Source organism: Thalassophryne amazonica, chromosome 9 (assembly GCF_902500255.1).
Source record: "Thalassophryne amazonica chromosome 9, fThaAma1.1, whole genome shotgun sequence".
Taxonomy (NCBI): domain Eukaryota; kingdom Metazoa; phylum Chordata; class Actinopteri; order Batrachoidiformes; family Batrachoididae; genus Thalassophryne; species Thalassophryne amazonica.
Window position 1 is genome coordinate 104,624,215 of NC_047111.1, and position 27,304 is coordinate 104,651,518.

General features: G+C 41.5%; 1 protein-coding gene across 2 annotated transcripts in view; it reads right to left on the bottom strand.

The window, feature by feature from the left end:
* robo3 (roundabout, axon guidance receptor, homolog 3 (Drosophila)) overlaps nt 1-25,449 on the bottom strand; it is a 539,598-nt gene extending 514,149 nt beyond the window's left edge. For both annotated transcript variants that reach the window (XM_034178891.1, XM_034178888.1), the window contains exons 1-2: nt 25,331-25,449; nt 24,894-25,206 (exon numbers count right to left, since the gene is read on the bottom strand). In XM_034178891.1, the coding sequence (XP_034034782.1) occupies nt 24,894-25,044 (151 nt within the window). In that variant the 5' untranslated portion in view covers nt 25,045-25,206; nt 25,331-25,449. The remainder of the gene's footprint in view (nt 1-24,893; nt 25,207-25,330) is intronic.
* Between the last annotated feature and the right edge of the window lie 1,855 nt (nt 25,450-27,304).

Consider the following 27,304-nt stretch of genomic DNA (forward strand, 5'->3'; position numbering starts at 1 on the left):
ACATTATCCAGCTAAATGTTCTTGTACACACGCAGCACTGTTTTAGATTTTAATCTATGTGTAGATTCTGACTGTATTCTTCGGGGGGGTAGAATTGCTCATATTATATCAAATCTCAGACCAACACATGTCTCGCTTCACTGGCTTCCTGAACATGCGAGATCAACTTTTAGCCTTCTAACCAAGCAAAAAGCAAAGGCTTATTATTCTTGATCATCTGACAGAAAACCCTTTAGAGTTTCAGGAAAATTATTTACTGAAGTTATACTTTCTCAGATTCCACAATGATATACAAACATAACTATTTAGGTGAACAGAGGACTTTATTTCAAATTGTCCATTTTTCAAAATGTTTATGTCAGTGCAACAACCACGCTTTTTCAATTAAATTTTGTGATGATGTTTTGTGATGTATGTACACTCTCATTCACAAAGTGGTGCTACAAACCATAATATAAATGTACAGTAGTGTTCAGATTAATAGTAGTGCTATGTGACTAAAAAGATTAATCCAGATTTTGAGTATATTTCTTATTGTTACATGGGAAACAACGGTACCAGTAGATTCAGTAGATTCTCACAAATCTAACAAGACCAAGCATTCATATATGCACACTCTTAAGGCTATGAAATTGGGCTATTAGTAAAAAAGTAGAAAAGGGGGTGTTCGCAATAATAGTAGTATCTGCTGTTGACGCTACAAACTCAAAACTATTATGTTCAAACTGCTTTTTTATCAATCCTGTGAATCACTAAACTAGTATTTAGTTGTATAACCACAGTTTTTCATGATTTCTTCACATCTGCGAGGCATTAATTTTGTTGGATTGGAACCAAGATTTTGCTGGTTTGCTAGTGTGCTTGGGGTCATTGTCTTGTTGAAACACCCATTTCAAGGGCATGTCCTCTTCAGCATAAGGCAACATGACCTCTTCAAGTATTTTGACATATCCAAACTGATCCATGATACCTGGTATGCGAATATATAGGCCAACACCATAGTAGTAGAAACATGCCCATATCATGATGCTTGCACCACCATGCTTCACTGTCTTCACTGTGAAACTGTGGCTTGAATTCAGAGTTTGAGGGTTGTCTCTCAAACTGTCTGCGGCCCTTGAACCCAAAAAGAACCATTTTACTCTCATCAGTCCACAAAATATTCCTCCATTTCTCTTTAGGCCAGTTGATGTGTTCTTTGGCAAATTGTAACCTCTTCTGCACGTCTTTTATTTAACAGAGGGACTTTGTGGGGGATTCTTGCAAATAAATTAGCTTCACACAGGCGTCTTCTAACTGTCACAGCACTTACAGGTAACTCCAAACTGTCTTTGATCATCCTGGAGCTGATCAATGGGTGAGCCTTTGTCATTCTGGTTATTCTTCTATCCATTTTGATGGTTGCTTTCCATTTCTTCCACACGTCTCTGTTTTTTTTTTTTTGTCCATTTTAAAGCATTGGAGATCATTGTAGATGAACAGCCTATAATTTTTTGCACCTGCGTATACGTTTTCCCCTCTCCAATCAACCTTTATAAAACTACACTGTTTCTTCTGAACAATGCCTTGAACGCCCCATTTTCCTCAGGCTTTCAAAGAGAAAAGCATGTTCAAGATGTGCTGGCTTCATCCTTACATAGGGGACATCTGATTCACACCTGTTTGTTCCACAAAATTGACGAAACTCACTGACTGAATGCCACACTACTATTATTGTGAACACCCCCTTTTCTACTTTTTTTACTAATAGCCCAATTTCATAGCCTTAAGAGTGTGCATATCATGAATGCTTGGTTTGTGAGAATCTACTGAATCTACTGGTACCTTGTTTCCCATGTAACAATAAGAAATATACTCAAAACCTGGATTAATCTTTTTTAGTCACATAGCACTACTATTAATCTGAACACTACTGTGCAGGTAAAGACATATGTCTGTTATGTCTATTTTGATTATGTATGATGTCATCACATTTTTGTGTGACTTCATTATGAAGTCTTCATACCAATCAATCACAATATTTTGTTGATCAAGATATGCTTTGGATCATTCATCTAGACTTCTTGTTGTTGACATTTTCAAAACATTGTCTTACAGACCATGTTTTCTTTAACCATACCCTTTGGCCATACTACTCCAAAATCTAATCACCTGTAGATATTTATTTGTGTAATATTCACACCAAGTTTGAAGGAAATCCATCCAGCTGTTTTTGAGTTATCGTGTCCACACACACACACACACACACACCACATCAGTGAAAGCAATACCCTGCTCGCCACTTCATTGGCATGCAAATAATGAAAACATAGTGCATCTGGAAAGTATTCACAGCACTTTACTTTCCACATTTGTTATGTTACAGCCTTATTCCAAAATGGTTGAAAGTCATTGTTCTCAAACTTCGACACACAGTACCCCATAATGGCAATGTGAAAAAGTTTTTTTTTTTCTGCCAATATATTAAAATAAAATTTTATAAAAAGAAATTACATGTACACAAGTACAACCCCTGGCAATAATTATGGAATCACCGGCCTCGGAGGATGTTCATTCAGTTGTTTAATTTTGTAGAAAAAAAAGCAGATCACAGACATGACACAAAACTAAACTCATTTCAAATGGCAACTTCCTGGCTTTAAGAAACACTATAAGAAATCAGGAAAAATAATTGTGGCAGTCAGTAACGGTTACTTTTTTAGACCAAGCAGAGGGAAAAAAATATGGACTCACTCAATTCTGAGGAATAAATTATGGAATCACCCTGTAAATTTTCATCCCCAAAACTAACACCTGCCATCAAATCAGATCTGCTCATTAGTCTGCATCTAAAAGGAGTGATCAACCTTTGAGAGCTGTTGCACCAAGTGGGACTGACATGACTCATGGCTCCAACAGGAGAGATGTCAATTGAACAAAGGAGAGGATTACAAACTCTTAAAAGAGGGTAAATCATCACGCAATGTTGCAAAAGATGTTGGTTTGTTCACAGTCAGCTGTGTCTAAACTCTGGACCAATACAACAACATGGGAAGGTGTGTTAAAGGCAAACATACTGGTAGACAAGGAAACACATAAGCGTCAAGACAGAAAACGTTAAAGCAATATTCTCAAAAATCGAAAATGCCAACAAAACAAATGAGGAATGAATGGGATGAAAACTGGAGTTAACGTCTGTGACCGAACTGTAAGAAAACCGCCAAAAGGAAATGGGGTTTTACATACAGAAGAAGCTAAACGAAAGCCATCATTAACACCTAACAAGGAAAGAAACAAGGTTACAATGGCTAAGGAAAAGCAATCGTGGGACTGTGGATGACAGGATGAAAGTCATATTCAGTGATGAATCTTGAATCTGCATTGGGCAAGGTAATGATGCTGGAACTTTTGTTTGGTGGTGTTCCAGTGACGAATTTATAAAGATGACTGCCTGAAGAGACATGTAAATTTCCACAGTCATTGATGATATGGGCTGCAATGTCAGGTAAAGGCACTGGGGAGATGGCTGTCATTACGTCATCAATAAATGCACACGTTTACGTTGATATTTGGACACTTTTCTTATCCCATCAATTGAAAGGATGTTTGGGGATGACAAAATCATTTTCAAGATGATAATGCATCTTGCTGTAGAGCAAAAACTGTGAAAACTGTGAAAAGACTCATAGGGGTCAATGTCATGGCCTGCAAATAGTCCGGATCTTAATCCAATTGAAAATCTTTGGTGGAAGTTGAAGAAAATGGTCCATGACAAGGCTCCAACCTGCAAAGCTGATCTGGCAACAGCAATCAGAGAAAGTTGGAGCCAGATTGATGAAGAGTACTGTTTGTCACTATTAAGTCCATGCCTCAGAGACTGCAAGCTGTTATAAAAGCCATAGGTGGTGCAACAAAATACTAGTGATGTGTTGGAGCGTTCTTTTGTTTTTCATGATTCCATAATTTTTTACTCAGAATTGAGTGATTCCATATTTTTTTCCCTCTGCTTGGTCTAAAAAGTAACCCTTACTGACTGCCATAATTATTTTTCCTGATTTCTTATAGTGTTTCTTAAAGCCAGAAAGTTGCCATTTGAAATGACTTTAGTTTTGTGTCATGTCTGTGACCTGCTTTTTTTCTACAAATTAAACAACTGAATGAACATCCTCCCGAGGCCGGTGATTTCCATAATGTTTTGCCAGGGTTGTATTCACACCCTTTGTTCAATACTTTCTTGATGCACCTTTGTCAGCAATTACAGCTTCAAGTCTTCTTGAATATGATCCCACAAGCTTGACGCACCTATCTTTGGGCAGTTTTGCCCATTCCTCTTTGCACCACCTCTCAAGCTCCATCAGGTTGGATGGGGAGGTGCACAGCCATTTTGGATCTCTCCAGAGATGTTCACAGAGTTGTCCTGAAGCCACTCCTTTGATATCTTGGCCACATTTTGTCCAGAGGCTATCTTGTGCATCTGTTTGATTTTCTTCAGGATTGCAACTTAATGAAATGTCATATTTGAGATCATTTTGTTCTGCAGGAAGTGTGTTTCTATTGCCATCCACACATTCCTACTGTACGAGGTCTATTAGAAAAGTATCCTACCTTTTTATTTTTAAAAAAAAACTATATGGATTTGATTCATATGTTTTTACGTCAACCAAGCTTGAACCTTCGTGCGCATGCGTGAGTTTTTCCACGCCTGTCGGTGACGTCATTCGCCTGTGAGCACGCCTTGTTGGAGGAGTGGTCCAGCCCCCTCGTCGGAATTCCTTTGTCTGAGAAGTTGCTGAGAGACTGGCGCTCCAAATTTTTTCCAAAACTGTGAGGCACATCCGAGTGGATACCATTTGACAAATTAAGCTGGTTTTCGGTGAAAATTTTAACAGCTGATGAGAGATTTTGGATTGTTTCTATCGCTGTAAGCACTTCCCACGGAGCGGGACGTCGCGCAGCGCCCCGAGGCGACGTCGTCATCCTGTTTCAAGCTGAAAACCTCCAAATTTAAGCCTCTGTTGACCCAGGACGTCGTGAGAGAACAGAGAACTTTCAGAAGAAGTCGGGATCAGCAGTTTATCCGGACATTTCACTGTTAAAGGAAATTTTTTTAATGAAAGACGTGCGGACGGATTGGTGCGTCAGCTTGCAGCCGGCGCAGCGCGCCCGCCACAGGAAAAACACCTGTGATAACAACACCTGTGTGTTGATAACCATTTGTAAAATCCAGGCGGCTTTTGGTGGCTTTCAGTTGAGTGAGTATCTGAGAATTGTTTAACAGCAGGGCATGTTCCAACTTGTCCTTAAGGCTTCCAACGGAGGTGTTTTTCCTGTGGCAGGCGCGCCGTGCCGGCTGCGAGCCGATGCGCCAATCCGTCCGCACGTCTTTCATTAAAAAAAATCTCCTTTAACAGTGGAATGTCCGGATAAACTGCTGATCCCGACTTCTTCTGAAAGTTCTCTGTTCTCTCACGGCGTCCTGGGTCAACAGAGGCTTAAATTTGGAGGTTTTCAGCTTGAAACAGGATGACGACGTCGCCTCGGAGTGCTGCGCGACGTCCCACTCCGTGGGAAGTCCTTACAGCGATAGAAACAATCCAAAATCTCTCATCAGCCGTTAAATTTTCACTGAAAACCAGCTTAATTTGTCGAATGGTATCCACTCGGATGTGCCTCACAGTTTTGGAAAAAATTTTGATGAAGCACAGCGCCAGTCTCTCAGCAACTTCTCAGACAAAGGAATTCCGACGAGGGGGCTGGACCACTCCTCCCACAAGGCGTGCTCACAGGCGACTGACGTCTCCGACAGGCGTGAAAAAACTCTCGCATGCGCACGAAGGTTCAACCTTGGCTGATGTGATGACATGTGATTCAAATCCATATGTTTTTTTAAAAAAATAATAAGGTCGGATACTTTTCTAATAGACCTCGTATATTGTTGAGCAACTGCAATTCTAAAATTTGCAAATGCTCCTTACAGGTTTCTGGGCATGTTTTGGGGCTGCTGACATTTTACTTCCTCTATTTCAGTAACAGGTCAGCAATAGTGCAAAGAATTGCAGCATAAAACAGATACCAGTCCAAACATCTGCTCAGGAACTAACTAACTAACTAAAAGAGTTGCTTGACTGTCATTGTTAATTCTAACCACTTTTTGCACTCCAGAAATTAAACATTATCATGATCAAACTCATATGCATTATGATCCGCTCATCTCCGTGACTAATTATGCTTCTTCCTCCCACAACAAACACTCTGGAAATTGAACGAGGCAGACTGACAATTAGAATTCCGGAGAGTTATCCTCTCCCCTGATCTGAGCTTTTTTCCAAACACATGATGCTAGTCCCTGCACACATAATCGCACCAAGTGAGTAAATCTAACCGCCGCCTTATATCTTCATCACCATCTAATCAGAATATGCTCACCACCTGGAGAAACCCTCACCTTGATGGAGAAAGTTGTCCAGGTCTTATTAGCATATGCAGAACAATCTCCTACTTACAAAGTAGCATTTTTCCTGCCCTCTGCTCGCTCATCCGTCCCCTTCAGTGTTCATCTTCACAGATGCTGCATAATTTCCATTCCCAATGTACACAACTTTGCATATGCTCTCAGACACCGAGGAAAAGCATGAAGCTGCGGTGTGCACTATCAAACGTAAGAAATTAATTCAAATTTCTTGAAAATGGTTACATTAAATAGTTTCCAGCACCCCCCTCCCCCCATGAGCCTTAACTGGAGTACTTAACTCATTTAATAAGGTAATAAAGAAACTTAAAAAAAAATGAGTTGGTGCCAGTTAAATTTTATTTGTGCAATCAGGTTCAACTAATTTTATTTTTAAAGTTAAATTAACTTACGAGCTCTGATCTGAGTTTTCTAAGGTCATTCCTTGTCTCTTGGAGGTGTGGTTTGCTGAGCCTTGGGTCTCCTGTCCTTTCACTGTGTGTGTCTTTCCCCTTGCTGCCGTGGCTGTGGAATCTGTCTGTGTGAACACGGCACCCCGGCCGTGGTGAGCGGGGCACTGGTGCAGCATCCTCAAATCAGTGTTGCATTGATCAGAAAATCTTGGCTGCACTTATGAAATCTGTGCTGATGCTAAACACTGTAGTTTTGTTTCTAACTCAAGTAAATGCTTTGGGAAAGGTGCTAATCTCAAATCCATCACTATAGGTGACTTTTGGCAAACATTTCAGAGTGACGGATGTAACGTGGCATCTTCCTGCCTTAAAAATAAATGCACACCTCAAATGTGCAGGAACAGAGCACTCAGCATCAGGATAGACGGGTGGATTAGACACAAAAGACTCCCTGCCGAAGCTACAGATTGCAGCTGGAAAGTGAAATTGTGGCCGATGAGCTCATCAGGGATGCAGCAGGCCGGTGCACCGCGATGAGGAGGCTCCAGCTGAAACACGGAGGGATGATCTGACAGTAATTGGGCTCGGAGCTGGACTGCTGAGCCGTTGTTGAGCCACAGAGCTCCCCTGATGTGAGCCAGCCTTTTCAGGAAAGGACTGAGGAGTTTGTTTTTTTAATAGGAATGATGGGAGCAACAGATCAGGGAGGAGCACAGAACGGATGGATAACAAAAATACACCCCAAGACAGAACCTTCGATGCACCATAAACTAATATATGCACACAGATATGAATTCAGAGTGGCTGATTTTTCAATTTTCTTTATTTACAATGTGGCAATATTGTTTAAGCAACATCCCACACCAATAAAGCAAGGTGGATTGAAAGAAAATTGAAGTGAGGCAGATAGCGTGCACGGGTGAAATTGAGTAAGATAAGGGAGGCTGAAGAACTCTGGATGAAATGACAAAGACAGGAGGTAGAAACAGATGAGGTTCAGCATCTGTCACGAAGGAGAGCGAGGACAGCGTGAGGGAAAGATGCAAAATATCCCTGAAAGTGAAGGAGAAGATACTGTGCTGTTATCTTTGTCTAAATATGACCTTCTTATTTGTACAATAGGTTGATAACGCACATCTAAAGTGAAATTATTAACAATACTTACATGAAGATGACATGATTTTTTTTTTTTAACTAACTCCTGCTGTTTTCCTCTCACGCTCCATAACTCCATTTAGTGCAAAACAATTACTGTATTTCTGCTGTGAAGACCAACAGGTCAGAAGGCATCTTATGGAAAAATATTAGCACAAAACATCTGCTGACTAAGCGATTTCTGCAACGACTAATGTCAAAAATTTGTCAACTAGGTGAGTTTATTCGACTAAACAAGATGAGACTGCTTTATGATCCTGTGCTCCATTCTCATTGTAAATCTCAAGCTGTGCCAATCAGTCATCCAGCAACATCTGGATAATCTGTGGTGATCCCAACCAAAATGGAAGCGACCAAAAGAACGTCTCCATTCACCTTTCTTTTCCAGGGGACAGTACCATTGGGCACAGATAAAACTGCCTCTGGATGCAGGTTGGCAGACATACAAACAATCAGTAGCAGCAAAGCATGTCATTGGTAAATGAGTGTTTTCGGTTTTTCCATAAAAGTCTGGTGTTTTTTGAGTTATCGCATAAAGTCCACCCTATATGAGATAAATGGCTGTGAATAGTAGGGGGGCCAGACCCGTTTTGCAAAGCGGAAATTATTCACAAAGTGAATTATGGGTCTGGTTTGCTAGGGTAGCCAAAAAGAAAGAAAAGGTATCTTGCTGGCATTCATACATACAAACATAGTTACACAGAGACCAAGGTGATCACAAAGTTCTGCAGAGGCATCAATGTAAATATATTCACACTGAGACTTAAGTAAAACACTCTGGATACAAGAATTCCACAGCCCTAAAAGCAATAAAACCTTGTTAATGCCTTTTTTCTATTGTGCATGTAAATATTTTAAATATGTTAAATGCAAATTACACTTTTGATTTGTGTGATGTGTGTAATTCAAGACGGAATAACACAATATTCCAATGATTTCTGTTTAAAACTGGACATATTTAATACGTGCGAGCCCATTTTGTCTTTTATGTACTACAAACGATGAATCCTATTTACTTTCAGCTGATGGTCATTCAGTAGCTGTGTCCTAACAAGGCTGCATTTCAAGCAGCACTAATACTCCTTCAGCTTATGGATGAGCAACTTGAGTAGTCCCACCACGTCATGCTCAAAGCTTACACTAGACTTGCACCATCAGGCTGTTTTCATTCATATCACATATGATAAAGGACTCATTTTCTGTTCACTTTCTTATTCTCTGTCAGCAGCAGATACCTGGAAACTCACAATCACCTCGTCATCACTCTTTGTCCCATTGAATCCTTGTAAACCACAAGACTGCACCATGTTATTGGCTTTAAAGTGACTGCAGTTTAAAGCAACTATTATGGAAGATAACCACACATTTGCAGTCTGGTAGATATGTCACGGTGGCAACATGCCAAGTAACACAGCCCAGATGTCGCTCTGTGCAACCACATCCTCCAATTTCTCCTGGGAGATCCCTAAGCTTTTGTAGGCCTAAAGGGATATATATATATATATATATATATATATATATATATATATATAATATATATAATATATATATATATATATTAAAATCCCTCCAGCGTTTTCTGGGTCTATCCTGGGGTTTCTCACAGTCAGACATAACCATGTGGCATCTTGCAGATGCAGATGCCCAAACCAAGACAGCTGCTGCTGTTCTACTATGAGATCCCTCCAGATGTCGGACCTGCTCATTTTGTCCTTGGGATTAATCCAGTTCACTCTGTGAAGGAAACACATTTCAGCCGCACAGATCTTACTGTGTTCATCACTACTCAAGGTTCAGAACGACTATTTGAGGATTATCTGGTAAACTGACCAGTTTCACAATATGATGCACGACCTAGTGGCTGGTAAGAGAGGCTAAAATGCCCAGAGAATCATAGGATAGTCTCAATATCAAAACTAAAAGTGGAATGAGCCACTGCTTTGCTTTGTGTTGACTGAGTACAGAAAATGTAAAGAACTCAAAAGTTGCAACCCAGTAAATTATCACAATTTTCAAATCTTTTTTGATAAATTCTTCAGTGGTTTTCACTGGTGATTTGGCTCATTGTCATTTCCATTCACTGCGCATGTACTCTCTGCACCACCTTTGCAACCCACACTAATATTGATGACGACCTGAAACAACTTCCATATTACTGCTGGCATCACTCCAGTGTGCCAGTCAATACCACGGTTCATTTTCCCAACACTAATGAACAGAATCTTTGAACTAATTGACTTGGGGACAAGCCAAATCCCAACTCTGTGCACCACATTCATAGTGCTTTGGCCTGAGACTGTCAACCCAATGCCTTATGACTTTACTGCAGTCTCACTGTGGGCTCAGAAGCCTACGTGTTGTTTCTAAATGGATGCAAGATTGATCTATTTGTTTAAAAACGTTATTGCTCGTAAGTCATATAATAAGTCTTATAAGCAACAGCTCCCAAATAACATAAAAGTAAAAGAGACCCCATAGGAGGTCTGCTGGAATTAACTGCTCAGATTGGAGGTTAAAAAAAAGTCCTGAAAATTCCCAATTACCATAATGGGTTTTTGTTGGTTGAATGCCACCAGTGGTGACGGGTTCAGATCTCTCTGTTGCATGTTTTCCACCAGTTGTCTGGAAAAATACTATTGAACCCTCCCTATTCATCAGTCATTCTCTTTCTAATACACTACAAAGTCTCATCCATGGCTTCACCCCTAGCGTGCTGAAAAAGGTCAAATTTAATGATGCAGGCGTCACACTGGAGCCAGAAGTAACTTTTACAATGGACAAGAATATCCAGAGATGAAACCGTGTTTGTGTCTTCATTCCTGGTGGCTTTGAATTAGTGTGCATCATTTGTGCACCCATGTAGGAAGTGATGTGATTTGGTAAAACCAGCCACAGACTTGGCTGGCCCATGTTTAGGTTTTAGTAATGACAGAGTTAAACCGGGGCGAGGAGGAGGGGAGACCCCTGGTGGTTCCTGACGCTTGGCTCACATTCTGAATAAAGATGTTTGACTTCTAAAATGTTCCCTAGAAATGTATTAATAATGCATCCATATGTTCACAGTGAACAAATGAGGAATAGAATAGCAAGGATATACAAGTATATAGTGGCTTGCAAAAGTATTCAGCCACTTTGTATTTCACACATTTTAATTTGTTTATGGCATTTCAAATACAAAAAGTAAATCAGGCTTCTCAAAATAAAAATTTCTAAAGTTATCTTCCTTTAACCCAAACTCAAAACAAATATCTACAATTTTATATAAATTAATTAAAAATATAAAAGCCAAGATGATGGGTTGCATAAGTAATGGCCCCTTTGGTATAATACCTGTAAATAATCAGTTTTATTACCAGGTGTCTTTAGACAAGTCAGGGATAGCTACATTTCCAAGTCACTGAATATCTCTTGAATTTTATTTACATCAGTTATGAAGAAAAACAAACAGTATGTCACTTTATGGTAAATCTGCGTGAACCCCATCCTGACCAGGTCCGCGTAATCACAGGTACACCTCATCAAAAGTCTATAATTGTATATTATTATCTATATTATAATAGCCAAGTAGCTTCTGTGTGAGTGTATACTCGTACATGTGTGTGTATGGCTTCAATCACGCAAAAACCCAAAATACATAAGCATACCAAAGGGCAAACAGCAGCTCTCCCAAGTTTGTCCATGATCAGAGTTATACACACATGCACACACACATACACATAGGCTACTTTGCATTTAATAAATAGACGAATTACCACCCCTGCTGGAATGGCGTGTGAGTCCACACTCAACAAAAATATAAACGCAACACTTTTGGTTTTGCTCCCATTTTGTATGAGATGAACTCAAAGATTTAAAACTTTTTCCACATACACAATATCACCATTTCCCTCAAATATTGTTCACAAACCAGTCTAATCTGTGATAGTGAGCACTTCTCCTTTGCTGAGATAATCCATCCCACCTCACAGGTGTGCCATATCAAGATGCTTATTAGACACCATGATTAGTGCACAGGTGTGCCTTAGACTGCCCACAATAAAAAGCCACTCTGAAAGGTGCAGGTTTTGTTTTATTGGGGGGGATACCAGTCAGTATCTGGTGTGACCACCATTTGCCTCATGCAGTGCAACACATCTCCTTCGCATAGAGTTGATCAGGTTGTCAATTGTGGCCTGTGGAATGTTGGTCCACTCCTCTTCAATGGCTGTGCGAAGTTGCTGGATATTGGCAGGAACTGGTACATGCTGTCGTATACGCCGGTCCGAGCATCCCAAACATGCTCAATGGGTGACATGTCCGGTGAGTATGCCGGCCATGCAAGAACTGGGACATTTTCAGCTTCCAAGAATTGTGTACAGATCCTTGCAACATGGGGCCGTGCATTATCCTGCTCCAACATGAGGTGATGTTCTTGGATGTATGGCACAACAATGGGCCTCAGGATCTCGTCACGGTATCTCTCTGCATTCAAAATGCCATCAATAAAATGCGTCTGTGATCTTCGTCCATAACAGACGCCTGCCCATACCATAACCCCACCGCCACCATGGGCCACTCGATCCACAACATTAACATCAGAAAACCGCTGACTCACACGACGCCACACACGCTGTCTGCCATCTGCCCTGAACAGTGTGAACCGGGATTCATCCGTGAAGAGAACACCTCTCCAATGTGCCAAACACCAGCGAATGTAAGCATTTGCCCACTCAAGTCGGTTACGACGACGAACTGGAGTCAGGTCGAGACCCCGATGAGGACGGCGAGCATGCAGATGAGCTTCCCTGAGACGGTTTCTGACAGTTTGTGCAGAAATTCTTTGCTTATGCAAACTGATTGTTTCAGCAGCTGTCCGAGTGGCTGGTCTCAGATGATCTTGGAAGTGAACATGCTGGATGTGAAGGTCCTGGGCTGGTGTGGTTACACGTGGTCTGCGGTTGTGAGGCTGGTTGGATGTACTGCCAAATTCTCTGAAACACCTTTGGAGATGGCTTATGGTAGAGAAATGAACATTCAATACACGAGCAACAGCTCTGGTTGACATTCCTGCTGTCAGCATGCCAATTGCACGCTCCCTCAAATCTTGCGACATCTGTGGCATTGTGCTGTGTGATAAAACTGCACCTTTCAGAGTGGCCTTTTATTGTGGACAGTCTAAGGCACACCTGTGCACTAATCATGGTGTCTAATCAGCATCTTGATATGGCACACCTGTGAGGTGGGATGGATTATCTCAGCAAAGGAGAAGTGCTCACTATCACAGATTTAGACTGGTTAGAACTACAAGTAAGCCTGCAGTCTGAGAAGCGCTCTATTGGGGTGATATGGTACTACGAGGTCCCTAAGATAAGATGGGACCTGATTATTCAAAACCTTATGAGTAAGAAGAAGAATTTTAAATTCTATTCTAGAATTAACAGGAAGCCAATGAAGAGAGGCCAAAATGGGTGAGATATGCTCTCTCCTTCTAGTCCCCGTTAGTACTCTAGCTGCAGCATTTTGAATTAACTGAAGGCTTTTTAGGGAACTTTTAGGACAACCTGATAATAATGAATTACAATAGTCCAGCCTAGAGGAAATAAATGCATGAATTAGTTTTTCAGCATCACTCTGAGACAAGACCTTTCTGATTTTAGAGATATTGCGTAAATGCAAAAAAGCAGTCCTACATATTTGTTTAATATGCGCTTTGAATGACATATCCTGATCAAAAATGACTCCAAGATTTCTCACAGTGTTACCAGAGGTCAGGGTAATGCCATCCAGAGTAAGGATCTGGTTAGACACCATGTTTCTAAGATTTGTGGGGCCAAGTACAATAACTTCAGTTTTATCTGAGTTTAAAAGCAGGAAATTAGAGGTCATCCATGTCTTTATGTCTGTAAGACAATCCTGCAGTTTAGCTAATTGGTGTGTGTCCTCTGGCTTCATGGATAGATAAAGCTGGGTATCATCTGCGTAACAATGAAAATTTAAGCAATACCGTCTAATAATACTGCCTAAGGGAAGCATGTATAAAGGTGAATAAAATTGGTCCTAGCACAGAACCTTGTGGAACTCCATAATTAACTTTAGTCTGTGAAGAAGATTCCCCATTTACATTAACAAATTGTAATCTATTAGACAAATATGATTCAAACCACCGCAGTGCAGTGCCTTTAATACCTATGGCATGCTCTAATCTCTGTAATAAAATTTTATGGTCAACAGTATCAAAAGCAGCACTGAGGTCTAACAGAACAAGCACAGAGATGAGTCCACTGTCCGAGGCCATAAGAAGATCATTTGTAACCTTCACTAATGCTATTTCGGTACTATGATGAATTCTAAAACCTGACTGAAACTCTTCAAATAGACCATTCCTCTGCAGATGATCAGTTAGCTGTTTACAACTACCCTTTCAAGAATTTTTGAGAGAAAAGGAAGGTTGGAGATTGGCTTATAATTAGCTAAGATAGCTGGGTCAAGTGATGGCTTTTTAAGTAATGGTTAATTACTGCCACCTTAAAAGCCTGTGGTACATAGCCAACTAACAAAGATAGATTGATCATATTTAAGATCGAAGCATTAAATAATGGTAGGGCTTCCTTGAGCAGTCTGGTAGGAATGGGGTCTAATAAACATGTTGATGGTTTGGATGAAGTAACTAATGAAAATAACTCAGACAGAACAATCGGAGAGAAAGAGTCTAACCAAATACCGGCATCACTGAAAGCAGCCAAAGATAATGATACGTCTTTGAGATGGTTATGAGTAATTTTTTCTCTAATAGTTAAAATTTTGTTAGCAAAGAAAGTCATGAAGTCATTACTAGTTAAAGTTAATGGAATACTCAGCTCAATAGAGCTCTGACTCTTTGTCAGCCTGGCTACAGTGCTGAAAAGAAACCTGGGGTTGTTCTTATTTTCTTCAATTAGTGATGAGTAGAAAGATGTCCTAGCTTTACGGAGGGCTTTTTTATAGAGCAACAGACTCTTTTTCCAGGCTAAGTGAAGATCTTTTAAATTAGTGAGACGCCATTTCCTCTCCAACTTACGGGTTATCTGCTTTAAGCTACGAGTTTGTGAGTTATACCACGGAGTCAGGCACTTCTGATTTAAAGCTCTCTTTTTCAGAGGAGCTACAGCATCCAAAGTTGTCTTCATTGAGGATGTAAAACTATTGACGAGATACTCTATCTCACTTACAGAGTTTAGGTAGCTACTCTGCACTGTGTTGGTATATGGCATTAGAGAACATACGTAAAGAAGGAATCATATCCTTAAACCTAGTTACAGTGCTTTCTGAAAGACTTCTAGTGTAATGAAACTTATTCCCCACTGCTGGGTAGTCCATCAGAGTAAATGTTATTAAGAAATGATCAGACAGAAGGGAGTTTTCAGGGAATACTGTTAAGTCTTCAATTTCCATACCATAAGTCAGAACAAGATCTAAGATATGATTAAAGTGGTGGGTGGACTCATTTACATTTGAGCAAAGCCAATAGAGTCTAATAATAGATTAAATGCAGTGTTGAGGCTGTCATTCTCAGCATCTGTGTGGATGTTAAAATCGCCCACTATAATTATCTTATCTGAGCTAAGCACTAAGTCAGACAAAAGGTCTGAAAATTCACAGAGAAACTCACAGTAACGACCAGGTGGACGATAGATAATAACAAATAAAACTGGTTTTTGGGACTTCCAATTTGGATGGACAAGACTAAGAGTCAAGCTTTCAAATGAATTAAAGCTCTGTCTGGGTTTTTGATTAATTAATAAGCTGGAATGGAAGATTGCTGCTAATCCTCCGCCCCGGCCCGTGCTACGAGCATTCTGACAGTTAGTGTGACTCGGGGGTGTTGACTCATTTAAACTAACATATTCATCCTGCTGTAACCAGGTTTCTGTAAGGCAGAATAAATCAATATGTTGATCAATTATTAAATCATTTACCAACAGGGACTTAGAAGAGAGAGACCTAATGTTTAATAGACCAATTTAACTGTTTTAGTCTGTGGTGCAGTTGAAGGTGCTATATTATTTTTTCTTTTTGAATTTTTATGCTTAAATAGATTTTTGCTGGTTAATGGTGGTCTGGGAGCAGACACCGTCTCTACGGGGATGGGGTAATGAGGGGATGGCAGGGGGAGATAAGCTGCAGAGAGGTGTGTAAGACTACAACTCTGCTTCCTGGTCCCAACCCTGGATAGTCACAGTTTGGAGGATTTAAGAAAATTGGCCACATTTCTAGAAATGAGAGCTGCTCCATCCAAAGGGGGATGGATGCCGTCTCTCCTAACAAGACCAGGGTTTTCCCCAGAAGCTTTGCCAATTATCTATGAAGCCCACCTCATTTTTTGGACACACTCAGACAGCCAGCAATTCAAGGAGAACATGCGGCTAAACATGTCACTCCCGGTCCAATTGGGGAGGGGCCCAGAGAAAACTACAGAGTCCGACATTGTTTTTGCAAAGTTACACACCAATTTAATGTTAATTTTAGTGACCTCCGATTGGCGTAACCGGGTGTCATTACTACCGACGTGAATTACAATCTTACCAAATTTACGCTTAGCCTTAGCCAGCAGTTCAAATTTCCTTCAATGTCGCCTGCTCTGGCCCCCGGAAGACAATTGACTATGGTTGCTGGTGTCGCTAACTTCACATTTCTCAAAACAGAGTCGCCAATAACCAGAGTTTGATCCTCGGCGGGTGTGTCGTTGAGTGGGGAAAAACGGTTAGAAATGTGAATGGGTTGGCGGTGTACACGAGGCTTCTGTTTAGAACTACGCTTCCTCCTCACAGTCACCCAGTCGGCCTGCTTTCCCGGCTGCTCGGGATCTGCCAGAGGGGAACTAACGGCGGCTAAGCTACCTTGGTCCGCACCGACTACAGGGCCTGGCTAGCTGTAGAATTTTCCACGGTGCGGAGCCGAGTCTCCAATTCGCCCAGCCTGGCCTCCAAAGCTACGAATAAGCTACACTTATTACAAGTACCGTTACTGCTAAAGGAGGCCGAGGAATAACTAAACATTTCACACCCAGAGCAGAAAAGTGCGGGAGAGACAGGAGAAGCCACCATGCTAAATCGGCTAAGAGCTAGTAGCTGCGCTAAGCTAGCGGATTCCTAAAAACACGCAAAGTGAATAATGTGTAAATAATTTAGAGGTGATTCAGCAGAAGGAGTGCTTTAGTTAAGGCACGTGAAGATTACACTGGGAAACAAATCGTTATCTAGTTAACTAGATCAATCTAACTGCGCAGATTAAACAGCTAACAGATACAGCAAAACACAGCTGTGCTCCGGAACAGGAAGTGATACAATACCGCAGTGAGAGCCAACCACCAGTAGTGGCAAGACAACAACAGTCTTTGAGTGAGGAGTGGTCCACCCTCTCGTCGTTTTTTCATTCTTTAGGAATGGCTCAGAGACTGCTGCTTTGTTTGATCAAAATTTTTTCAAAGCTGTAAGGCACAACTGAGTGGACACCATTCGATAAATTCAGCTGGTTTTCGGTAAAAATTTTAACGGCTGATGAGAGATTTTGGTCTGGTAGTGTCGCCGTAAGGATGGCCCACGGCGCCTGACGGCGATCTGCGCTTCGAGGCGGCAGCGTCTCACCGTTTCAAGTTGAAAACTTCCACATTTCAGGCTCTGTTGACCCAGTAAGTCGTCAGAGAACAGAGAACTTTCAGAAGAAGTCGGCATGAGGAGTTTATTCGGACATTCCATTGTTAACGGACATTTTGTAATGAAAGAACGTGCGGGCAGAATCGCATGTCGGGCCGGACCCGACCGCGGGGGGTCGCGACAGGAAAAACACCTCCGTTGGAAACCTTAACGGGCAAGTTGTAACATGCCCAAGCTGTTAAACAATTTCTCAGTTACTCACTTGTTGAAAGCCATCAAAAGCCGCCTGAATTTTTACAAATGGTTTTCAACACGGAGGTGTTTTTCCTGTCGCGGCGCACACAGATTCGCCGAGTCATCACGGAAACGACTCGGCGAATTTGCGCGCACGTCTTTCATTAAAAATGTCCTCATGCCGGCCTCTTCTGAATCTTCTCTGTTCTCCTACGATGTCCTGGGTGAATTAAGCCTTAAATTAGGATGTTTTCAGGTCGAAACAGGCCGACGACAGCTCCTGGAAGCGCTGCAGGACGTCCTGCTCTGTGGGACGTCCTTACACCGACAGTTTTTGGAGAATGCAGGCCCTAGATACTGTCAGCTCGCTGCCCCCCCTCCTGTGTACCAACCCTATCCTGAACTCGATCCAACCTTTTGCTGAGGTTGGTGTAAATACATCAGTCTTCTTTCTCCAAAAGTCTGTTATTTTCCTGTGCGGGGGTCACTGTTTCCCAGTTTATGACGAATTGCTGTAAGCATAAAATAACCAAACCTGGTTACAGCCATCAGGCTGTTTCAGCCCACATCCAAACACGAGTCATGATGCATCTGCTGTTAGTGATCATCAATACAAGATCCCAAGCACCAATCGTTTTGTAGTTCCTGTTTTTGAAATCTTTCTCTACAGCACAGTGCAAATTGAACAGTAGATTATAGTGGAAAAACCAACAGGCATATCTCCCAGATAAAATGAGTTGTCAATGTTGTGAGGGATTATACCTTTACAGGATTTGCATATTGAAATGTTTTGAAATAATTAGAATGGGAATATGCAAATACAGTCACAGAGCAATGTCAGCTCCTTCCCAGAATTACACTGAAAAGAGCAAAGGGGAGGCTGGCTGATCTCCATGAAGGGGCAAGTGGCTCAATGACACACACACACACACACACACACACACACACACACACACACACACATACACACACACACACACACACACACACACACACACACACACACACACACACTATGATGCATACACATATAAACACAGTTACACAGCAGAGCGGACAATATTGGCATCCTCAACTGCATAAATGTCAAGAAAATCTGCAGTACACTTACTTTCAACATACATACACACACACACAACCACATGTCAAACATACCAATTAAATGTTTTATTGCAGTCCAGAAAGGTTACTTGGTTCAAGACTTTTATTAAAATGACTTCTTGTATATTGATTCAAATGCCAAACATCTTCAAAGCATCGTTCCTGCCAAATGTATCTTTTCCCAGAACAATGCCCGTCTTAACACGCATTAACCTAAGCAGAGCATCTTCAGTCCCTTTGGATTTAGTATCCCCACAGTCACAGGCTGTATGCAAAACACAGATACTTGTGTTGGGGCCATGTTGTTTATGTAACTATATCAATGAAATAGCTGGTGTAGTATTTATTATGCTGTATGTTTTCAGTTTGGTGGCCAAGCAGTTCCTGCGCTTGCTACCAGAACAGAGGGTTTCCAGTTCAAGACCATCACTGCCCATTCTCAAGGTAATTTGGATTTGCATTAGGAAGGGGATCCGGTGTAAATCTGTGTCAAGTAAATATACATCCATCTCAGATCTGCTGTGGTGACCCCAAGTCTAAAAAAAGGAGAAACTGATTGGACTTTTTACCCAGGTGACCCCAGAGTTTGTCAAATGAGCATTGAATGATGTAAAAGATCTGAAACGGAAATAACTGGTTACTGTAAATTAATGCACAGCAGTTACTGAATAAGAGGCAGGGTACACCCTGGACAGGCCATTAGTGTATTACAGATCATGAATATTGTAATTTTGAATCATTTTTACCACTCTCATGTTGCACTAATTATGTGCTGTTTGTTTAGATTGGATGTAGCTTATATTCATTCTTATAGTAATTTCGTACTTTTATGATTTTCCGGCTGCAGGGGTGGTGGCCAAGTGGTTAATGTGCTTGGTTTCAGTGAAGAAGGTTCCGGGTTCAAATCCCACCCCTGCCACATTTGTCCATGTAATGTGGAGTTGCATCATGAAGGGCATCCGGTGTAAAACCTGTGCCAATTCAACATGCAGATCCACCTTGGATTTGCTGTGGTGACCCCGAGTGCAAACAAGGGAGCAGCCGAAGGGACTTACATATGATTTTCCGGCTGCTCCTGTACTCACCATAGCATGGCATCTGTCTCCATCTCACCCTGTCCTCTGCATCTTTCTCTGCCGCACCAACCACCTGCATGTCTTCCCTCAGAACATCCATAAACTGCCTGACAGCTCCATCCTCAGTATCCTTCTCCTGATATACCCTGCATCCCACCACTGCACATGCCTAACCATCTCAAGCATGCCTCTCTTATGTAGCTCCAAGCTGTCCTAACTGCACTGCAGCACCTTCCACTCTGCCACCTTCACCAACTGGCCTGTGTTTTTTCGCAGTGCCACCACCCCAAGCCATACAACATCATTTGTCTCACTGCCATCTTGTAATAGTCAAATAAATCAAATACCAAACATTTCGAAGTTAAATTGTTTAGTCACTATCTGGATTACACCCTAATATTATCCAATATAGCAGCGAAGTCTTTTTGTGAGCATGCTAACTAGCTTAGCTGGCTAGTTTTGTAGCATGGTCATTGTACTAAGTTAACAGTTAATTGAAGGGATGCACCATGTTTGTACAAGGCAGTCTTGCCTTTAACCAGTCTATAAACTACAACAATGTGATCAGGTTATACTTCAGAGAAGTATGATTTTATAAAAATTAGTCTGTGTAGCTCAGCTAGCTTGTGCCAGCCATTTCCATGTTGCAAATTGTTGCTTCAATTAAATAATATACATGGATTGTGATTGGGCAATTTTTTTTTTTTTTCTGTCAAACATTCACCAATGTTGAATTCAACATGAATTACTGTGCAGATTACTTGAGTGAACATTTTGTTTTGCAAATGAATATACACAAATTCAGAGATATTTAATTAAATTAATTATTTAATTTATATAGCTCCAAATCACAACAAAGTTGCCTCAAGGCACTGAAAGATAATGGTTTATTACATTGGTTTTAATTTAAATTCAGCCCCTTAAAAATAAAATTTTTATCTTTATGTGGCTCTCATGGGTTAAAAATAATTTTCTTAAAATAAAAAAGAAATTCAGTTGTATTTATTTCTATTACTAAAAGGTACAGCATGTTTTTATACCATATTTACTGCGTTATGTGTGACAAACACGACTGCCTGAGTTAAAAAAAAAAAAAAGGGACTAAAGAACTGCAGTTCAAGAAAATTGAAAATGACGGATACAGGAAGACGGAGGGGAAAACAGCTCAAAGAACTAACAGATAAATGTGCCAGCACCCAGCAGTCCACTACACTGCTATGTTTGAAGTAAAGTGTCCATTATTTCCCAACGGTTATCGGGTCACATTGATTTTCCCATTGAGAATCCCTCTGAGCTCCGGGTCGACCCACACAAGCTGTCCGCCCACTGCCTTGCTATTGAGCTTCTCGCCTGAATGCCCACAGTTTGACCACCAGCCCCCAGCGCTCCCCTACTGATGAATCAGCACATAATAGCCAGCAGAATACATCTCTTATGGAAAAAGACACTGAATATACAGTAGGTGCTGTTACTTCAGTGATGATAAAAGATTATTTGGGTGAGCAAACTAAATGAAATACGTATATCGATTTCTGAAGTCCGTGAAAATTCTGGTATCTTTTTCTTTTTTTGCCTACTTTTGCATCAGTTCAAGAAGATTATTGATCAGTGAATACCAAAGTAATTCCAGGCTGCCCTTCTCTTTCAGATTCTCAAAATCTAGGGTTAGTGCTGACAGATCAGGTGGAGGATTTTCTGGAATCTTGAGGGAATAATCCTACAGAATATAAAGCCAAACAAACAGACGGCACGTCTACCTATCAGCATGTCAGCATGTGCTGGACTCTGCACCTGATAACACCCTCTCAATAGATTCATTGTTCTTTCTCGCCTCTGATCGGGCAGCTATAGATCTTTGAGGTGAACACTGTGCTCAATCTGCACTCCATTAGTGCTGGTGGATGAGAGGGGCATGAAAAGATCGAGAAATAGAAGGTGTGATGACAATGACAAAGAAGCTATAAAGTCAGCATTATTGATATAGCCAATGCCACAGATTGAAACTGGTTATCCGGAGAATGACTAGTGGGAGTTAGGATCAAAAGCAAATGTACCTTCACGCCCAAGTCAGCTCATCAAAAGATAAACCCCACTCCCCTCTGTGACAAACTACACCAATTACCCATATACACACCCACATAAAGCATCAGTGGGTATCAGTTGTTCTCTAACTGGTACTTAACTATAGATGGAGATGAACCGGGAAACTGCAGGATATATATTTCGGATAGCTGCACGGACCTTGAAATGCGAAGGAAGGAATTACACGGGAGTCTACCTTTTATTGATATGCACCGACATGGAAACATAGAGTTCTCATTATAGCATACATAAAAGTGATCCATTGACCTAGGTCTATCCAGTACACGTGTACTAACACATGCACATGATATTGTTGCATGATATGTATACACACACACACACACATGCGACCCTGTACCTTTGCCATTCATGCCTATGCACAGCAGGGACCCCCATCCCATTACATTCCAAACCTAAAAATCGTCCGACAAGCACAAATTTCCTGGAGCAACCACAGACAAGTGATGTGAGGACCGGCTTTGTGAGGAAGGAGATGCAAGCCAACAGTCCAGTGGCAAAAGGTAAGCAGATGTGACAGCTCCGGTCCATGCCCCTTACAGCAAACGCTTCATTTAGCGGATGTGAGCCATCAAACTTTCTGCAAAACACAGTTATTACTGAAACAACTGTGGTTTTGCAAAATTTCCCAAGAAACAAACAAAATGTATATCCCAAGATGCTGCAGTTTACCGTTATTCCCATCTCTAGTTCATGTTGAGAAAGAAATAGTCACTGGCAATTCCAGCAGGATGCAGAGATCTGCTTTAGGAGTGTTTAGCTAAAGACAAAGGCAGTAGAATCAAGTCAAGTCTAGCAGCATGCAGTGGTGCTGTGCTTTACCACATCCATGACACCGTGGAGCTTCCTTGGGTAATGGATGGCAACCATCCTGGCAGGGACACCAGTCCATCCCCACATCTGTAAAATAACCATCTGTCTGAAACAGCCAATTAAATTGGGGAGTGTTGAAGTTGTAGTGACATTCACTTAACTCAGCAGTGACATTCATGTCTCTAGGTTCTTGGCCTTTGAGACTGAGAGATGCTGGGTAGAGCTTATGGAGTCATGAAATCGTTGGGCAGAGGTCTTTAGCAATGATGATAATGGTTGCAGAAGAATGAAGGTCCAAGTCTTTCGGGCCCTGGTGCGAAATGTCTTATTGTATAGTTGAGAGACTTGGACCCTAACCAGTAAGCTAATGTGATGACTGGATGTCTTTGGTGCTAGGTCTCTTGGGAAGGTCCTTGGGTACAACTGGAATGACTTTTGTCAAACAAGTGATTATTTTGGGAGACTAAGATGAGGGTTATCACCACCACTGTGAGGGAGCATCAGCTTTGACATTTTGACCATGTAACACATTTCTTGATGCACGATACAGCACATAGAAGCATGAGTGTTGAGGACCTAACAGCTGGAGAAGGCCAAGGAAACACCCACACTTTCACATTGTGAGGGAATGTCAGTTACAACGTTCTGGCCATGTGGTTGCATTTCTCATTTTGGCTATGCTACACAGTGGATCAGTGGTTAGCACTGTTGCCTCAGAGCAAGAAGGTCCTGGATCATTCCTGCATGGTCGTTTTTGGCATGTTCTCTCTGTCTATGTGGGTTTCCTCCAGGCATTCCTGTTTCCTCCCACAGTCAAAAACATGCTTATTTAGGGTCTTCTCCTTTCTCTTCTCCTGACCAAGGGAGTATCTCTACATCTGGAGTTGGTCCCGGGTTGCTGGACTGTGGCTGCCCACTGCTCATAGTGGCGGATTGTGTCTAACTGTAATTAGGATGGGTTAATGCAGAGGACAAATTCTGTTGTAGGTGTGTATGTACAATCTTCTTCCTCTTCACAGGTGCCTCAGTGTTGACCCCGGTGGCTGGAGGAAGACCAGGAGACACCTAGATGTTCCCCAGCTGCAGTAGATGGATGGTTACACTAGAGCAGTGAGGATGGATCGGTCGTCTGCCTGAGTGGTTGCGATCCATGACCCAATGCAGTTCCATGGCATAGTGGGTGCACAAACGCATTGCACCAATGTATGCTCCCAAATGTGGCTTGATTGTAAATCTTGATGTGGGCATTTACTCCCCTCTGGTGGTCATGTGAAGACCATGACATTCATGGAGCCTTAGAGATCACTTGAGGCACCCAGATTGGGAAATCAATGAGTTGATTCACTTGTTTACCAGAAAACCATTTTCAGAGGATGTGAAGAGACACCTTGTCTGTCAACTGAAATCAAAGGCCACTGACAATGCATCATCATTTGATGCTTCTCCATGAAAGTGCCTCATTCCTTGAGCAAGACACCAAATCCCAGATTCATCACAGTGCTACCCAATCTGGTGGTGGGGCCAAACCCAGAAAATGGGGAAGGGTTAGGTTAAGGACTGGGATCCAGTTGTAAGAACTCAGTCAACCCCATAAAGCACATGAACTTCACATGGAGTTGGAAAAGACACATTTGCACTTTAAATCAATTTTAACATAAACCAGGGAGATAATGATCTTTGATGAACCTTCATTTCCCTTGAACGTTCTCAGATTTTCATGACAATATACGTATATAAAGCGGATCGTAAATTCAGAAAAAATGATCTGTCATCTCATACTGCCTCTGATGACAGCTCCCAGCTCCGTTTTAGTGCTTTCAGCTCCCATTCCCAGCTCAGTCCCAACATTATCATCACAAGGACTCCCTACTAAGTGTCTCCTGTCTTTTTCAGGCAAAGCGACACCCTTCAAGAAAAGAAACCTGGAAGAGAGGATGCACGAGTGAAAAAGCCATCCACTTACCATTGAAACGGGTGAGATTACCCCAGTCGAAGAGAGAGCTGTTAAAGGACGGTAGGGATGCATTGAAGAACAGATCGGTGTCATTGGAGTTCCAGATGGTGTCGGAGAACAGGTTCATCTGCAGCAGGGTTTTGATGAGGTAGCGCAGCATCTTGCATCACAGAGCAATCTGCACTTTCTTGCCGTCTGTCTTCCTCTCACACTTGATTTGCTGCCTGTCTTTTAAAAGTATAAAAGCTGACTTTGTCTCCTTTGCCTCCGTACTTGGTTAAACAGTCATCGTCTTGATTCTCTGTCAAACATCTCAGAATAGCTGGAGAATGTTTAAAAACAGAGTTAAAGAAGAGGAACTGAGATGAAAAAAAAGTGGCAAGATGAACTGTTTAAGTGGATGTGGTTGTCAAATTGGGCTGGGTGGGGTGGGGGGGGGCGGTCACCTGTAGTTCTTTCCAAGTATCGGATTGTTCCTCCGTCCTGGTTTCTTTTGTTCTGAGATCACATAACTTCACACGCTGTCTCCCGCCACACAAAACACACCATCTCGCCGGTGTGAAAGAATCCAGCAATGTGATGATGACCCCTTTGGATTTGCAGCTCTCCTCCCTCTGGCTCCTCCTGTGTCCCTCCCTCCCTCTGCCACTCTCCTCCTCTCTCTCTCTCTCTCTCTCTCTCTCTCTCTCTCTCTCTCTCTCTCTCTCTCTCTCTCTCTCTCTCTCTCTCTCTCTCTGTGATGGGGTCCCAGGGGGTGCGGAAGAGAGTGAGAGCAGGTGCTGTTGGCAATAAATGTTTAATTATTAGATTAATAATCATCCCATGAGGCTTTGAACTGGGGCAGCATGGAAATATACAGTCACTGACTTAGCCATAATGTAAACACACGCATGATGCACGCTTGTATAATGCATGTTACACAAACAAACACAGAACAAGCCCAACTCCCGCTGGTTTCATTTATCAATGTGTCAAAAGATCATCTAAGCCATAACCCCCCCCATGCTGTCACATTGAACAAATGACAGTTTCCCTTTTTCAGGTACAAAAACTGGCACGAGCATCAGAAAAACATCATTTGTATTCATATTTCAAACAACAGTATGATACATAAAACATTCCTTCCAGAAGGCAACTTGGAAAAACTTCCAGTGAGGAAACAAAATTTACTCCACAGTTTGGGATTCAGAGCGTTGCTCAAGGACACTTCAATATACAAGTAGGAATAACTAGGATTTTATCAGATAAACCTTTAATGGATTATCCACTCTAATAACTGAGTTATAATCAATGAAGTGTATCAATACACCAAGCCAATATACCAAACATTCACTTCCAGCAGTCATTTTAAATAAATAATTTGGGGGCTTTGAACCCTTGTTCAGACAAAACAAGGGAAAGTTGAAGCAAGAGAATTTGTTTTCAATGCACTTTTTAATGTTATTATTTATAAACCTTATATTGGCAAAACAAATGACTGAATGATAATATAATCAAGAGATTAATCAATAAACCACAGCTTTCAACTAACTGTTTTATTGTTAATTATTATTTTGATTGTGTTTATAATGAATTTATTCCTCTTTAATATGCCCAAAAAGAGTGAAACAGTGTTTTATATGAAAGCACTTTATTACAGTGTATATACACATGAAACCATCATCTCTAATTTAACTAAATTCAGTTGTGGTTTATCATTTAAAAATAATAATATTAAGATTAAAAAGGGTAAAACACATATTAAGATGTGTTAAAGCAATTTAAAGCTAGTCTGACATTGGTGCACAACATTTGATCAAAACCAGATTGTGCAGCTTTTCTTAGATACAAATAGAGGCGTCTGAAAAGAGATCAGGATGGAACCGCTGGGATTGAAGTTATAGCTGTTTTTATCTATTAGAAGTTCATTCATTTTAATTATGGGGGTGAGTAACCAGAATAGCCTCAAATGTTCATCTGTGATCTTCATAATGTTGTTGCTGAAACACACAGGATCATTCCGTTGAGTTTGGTCAACTCTCCATTGACTGTGTGGCTGGTGTATTACAAAGTGCCTCAGTTATTTCATCCAGCAGCCCCATTATTTACCTCCAGCTATGACGTATGTGTGCATGTGCATATGGCTGAATAAAATGTGGCCACATGCCTTTAATCATGCTCAAGCATGCTATAGCCGTGATTCATAGGCTGCATATCGTCATTAACATGCATGTGCATTCGTAGCAGTTTGGGCGCATGTGGCACCCAGGCGTCCCGCTGACATCCACAGTGCGACTCCTATTAACCATGCCCGTCCCCCATCAGGACCCTGCCCTCCTGCTCCATCACTGCGACAATGTGGTGACAAAGTTGCCGTGACGACCCCTGCCTCGTGTCCTATTCCAGGCTCTTTTCCGGTTCCTCCTCAGTTTAGGGGGTCT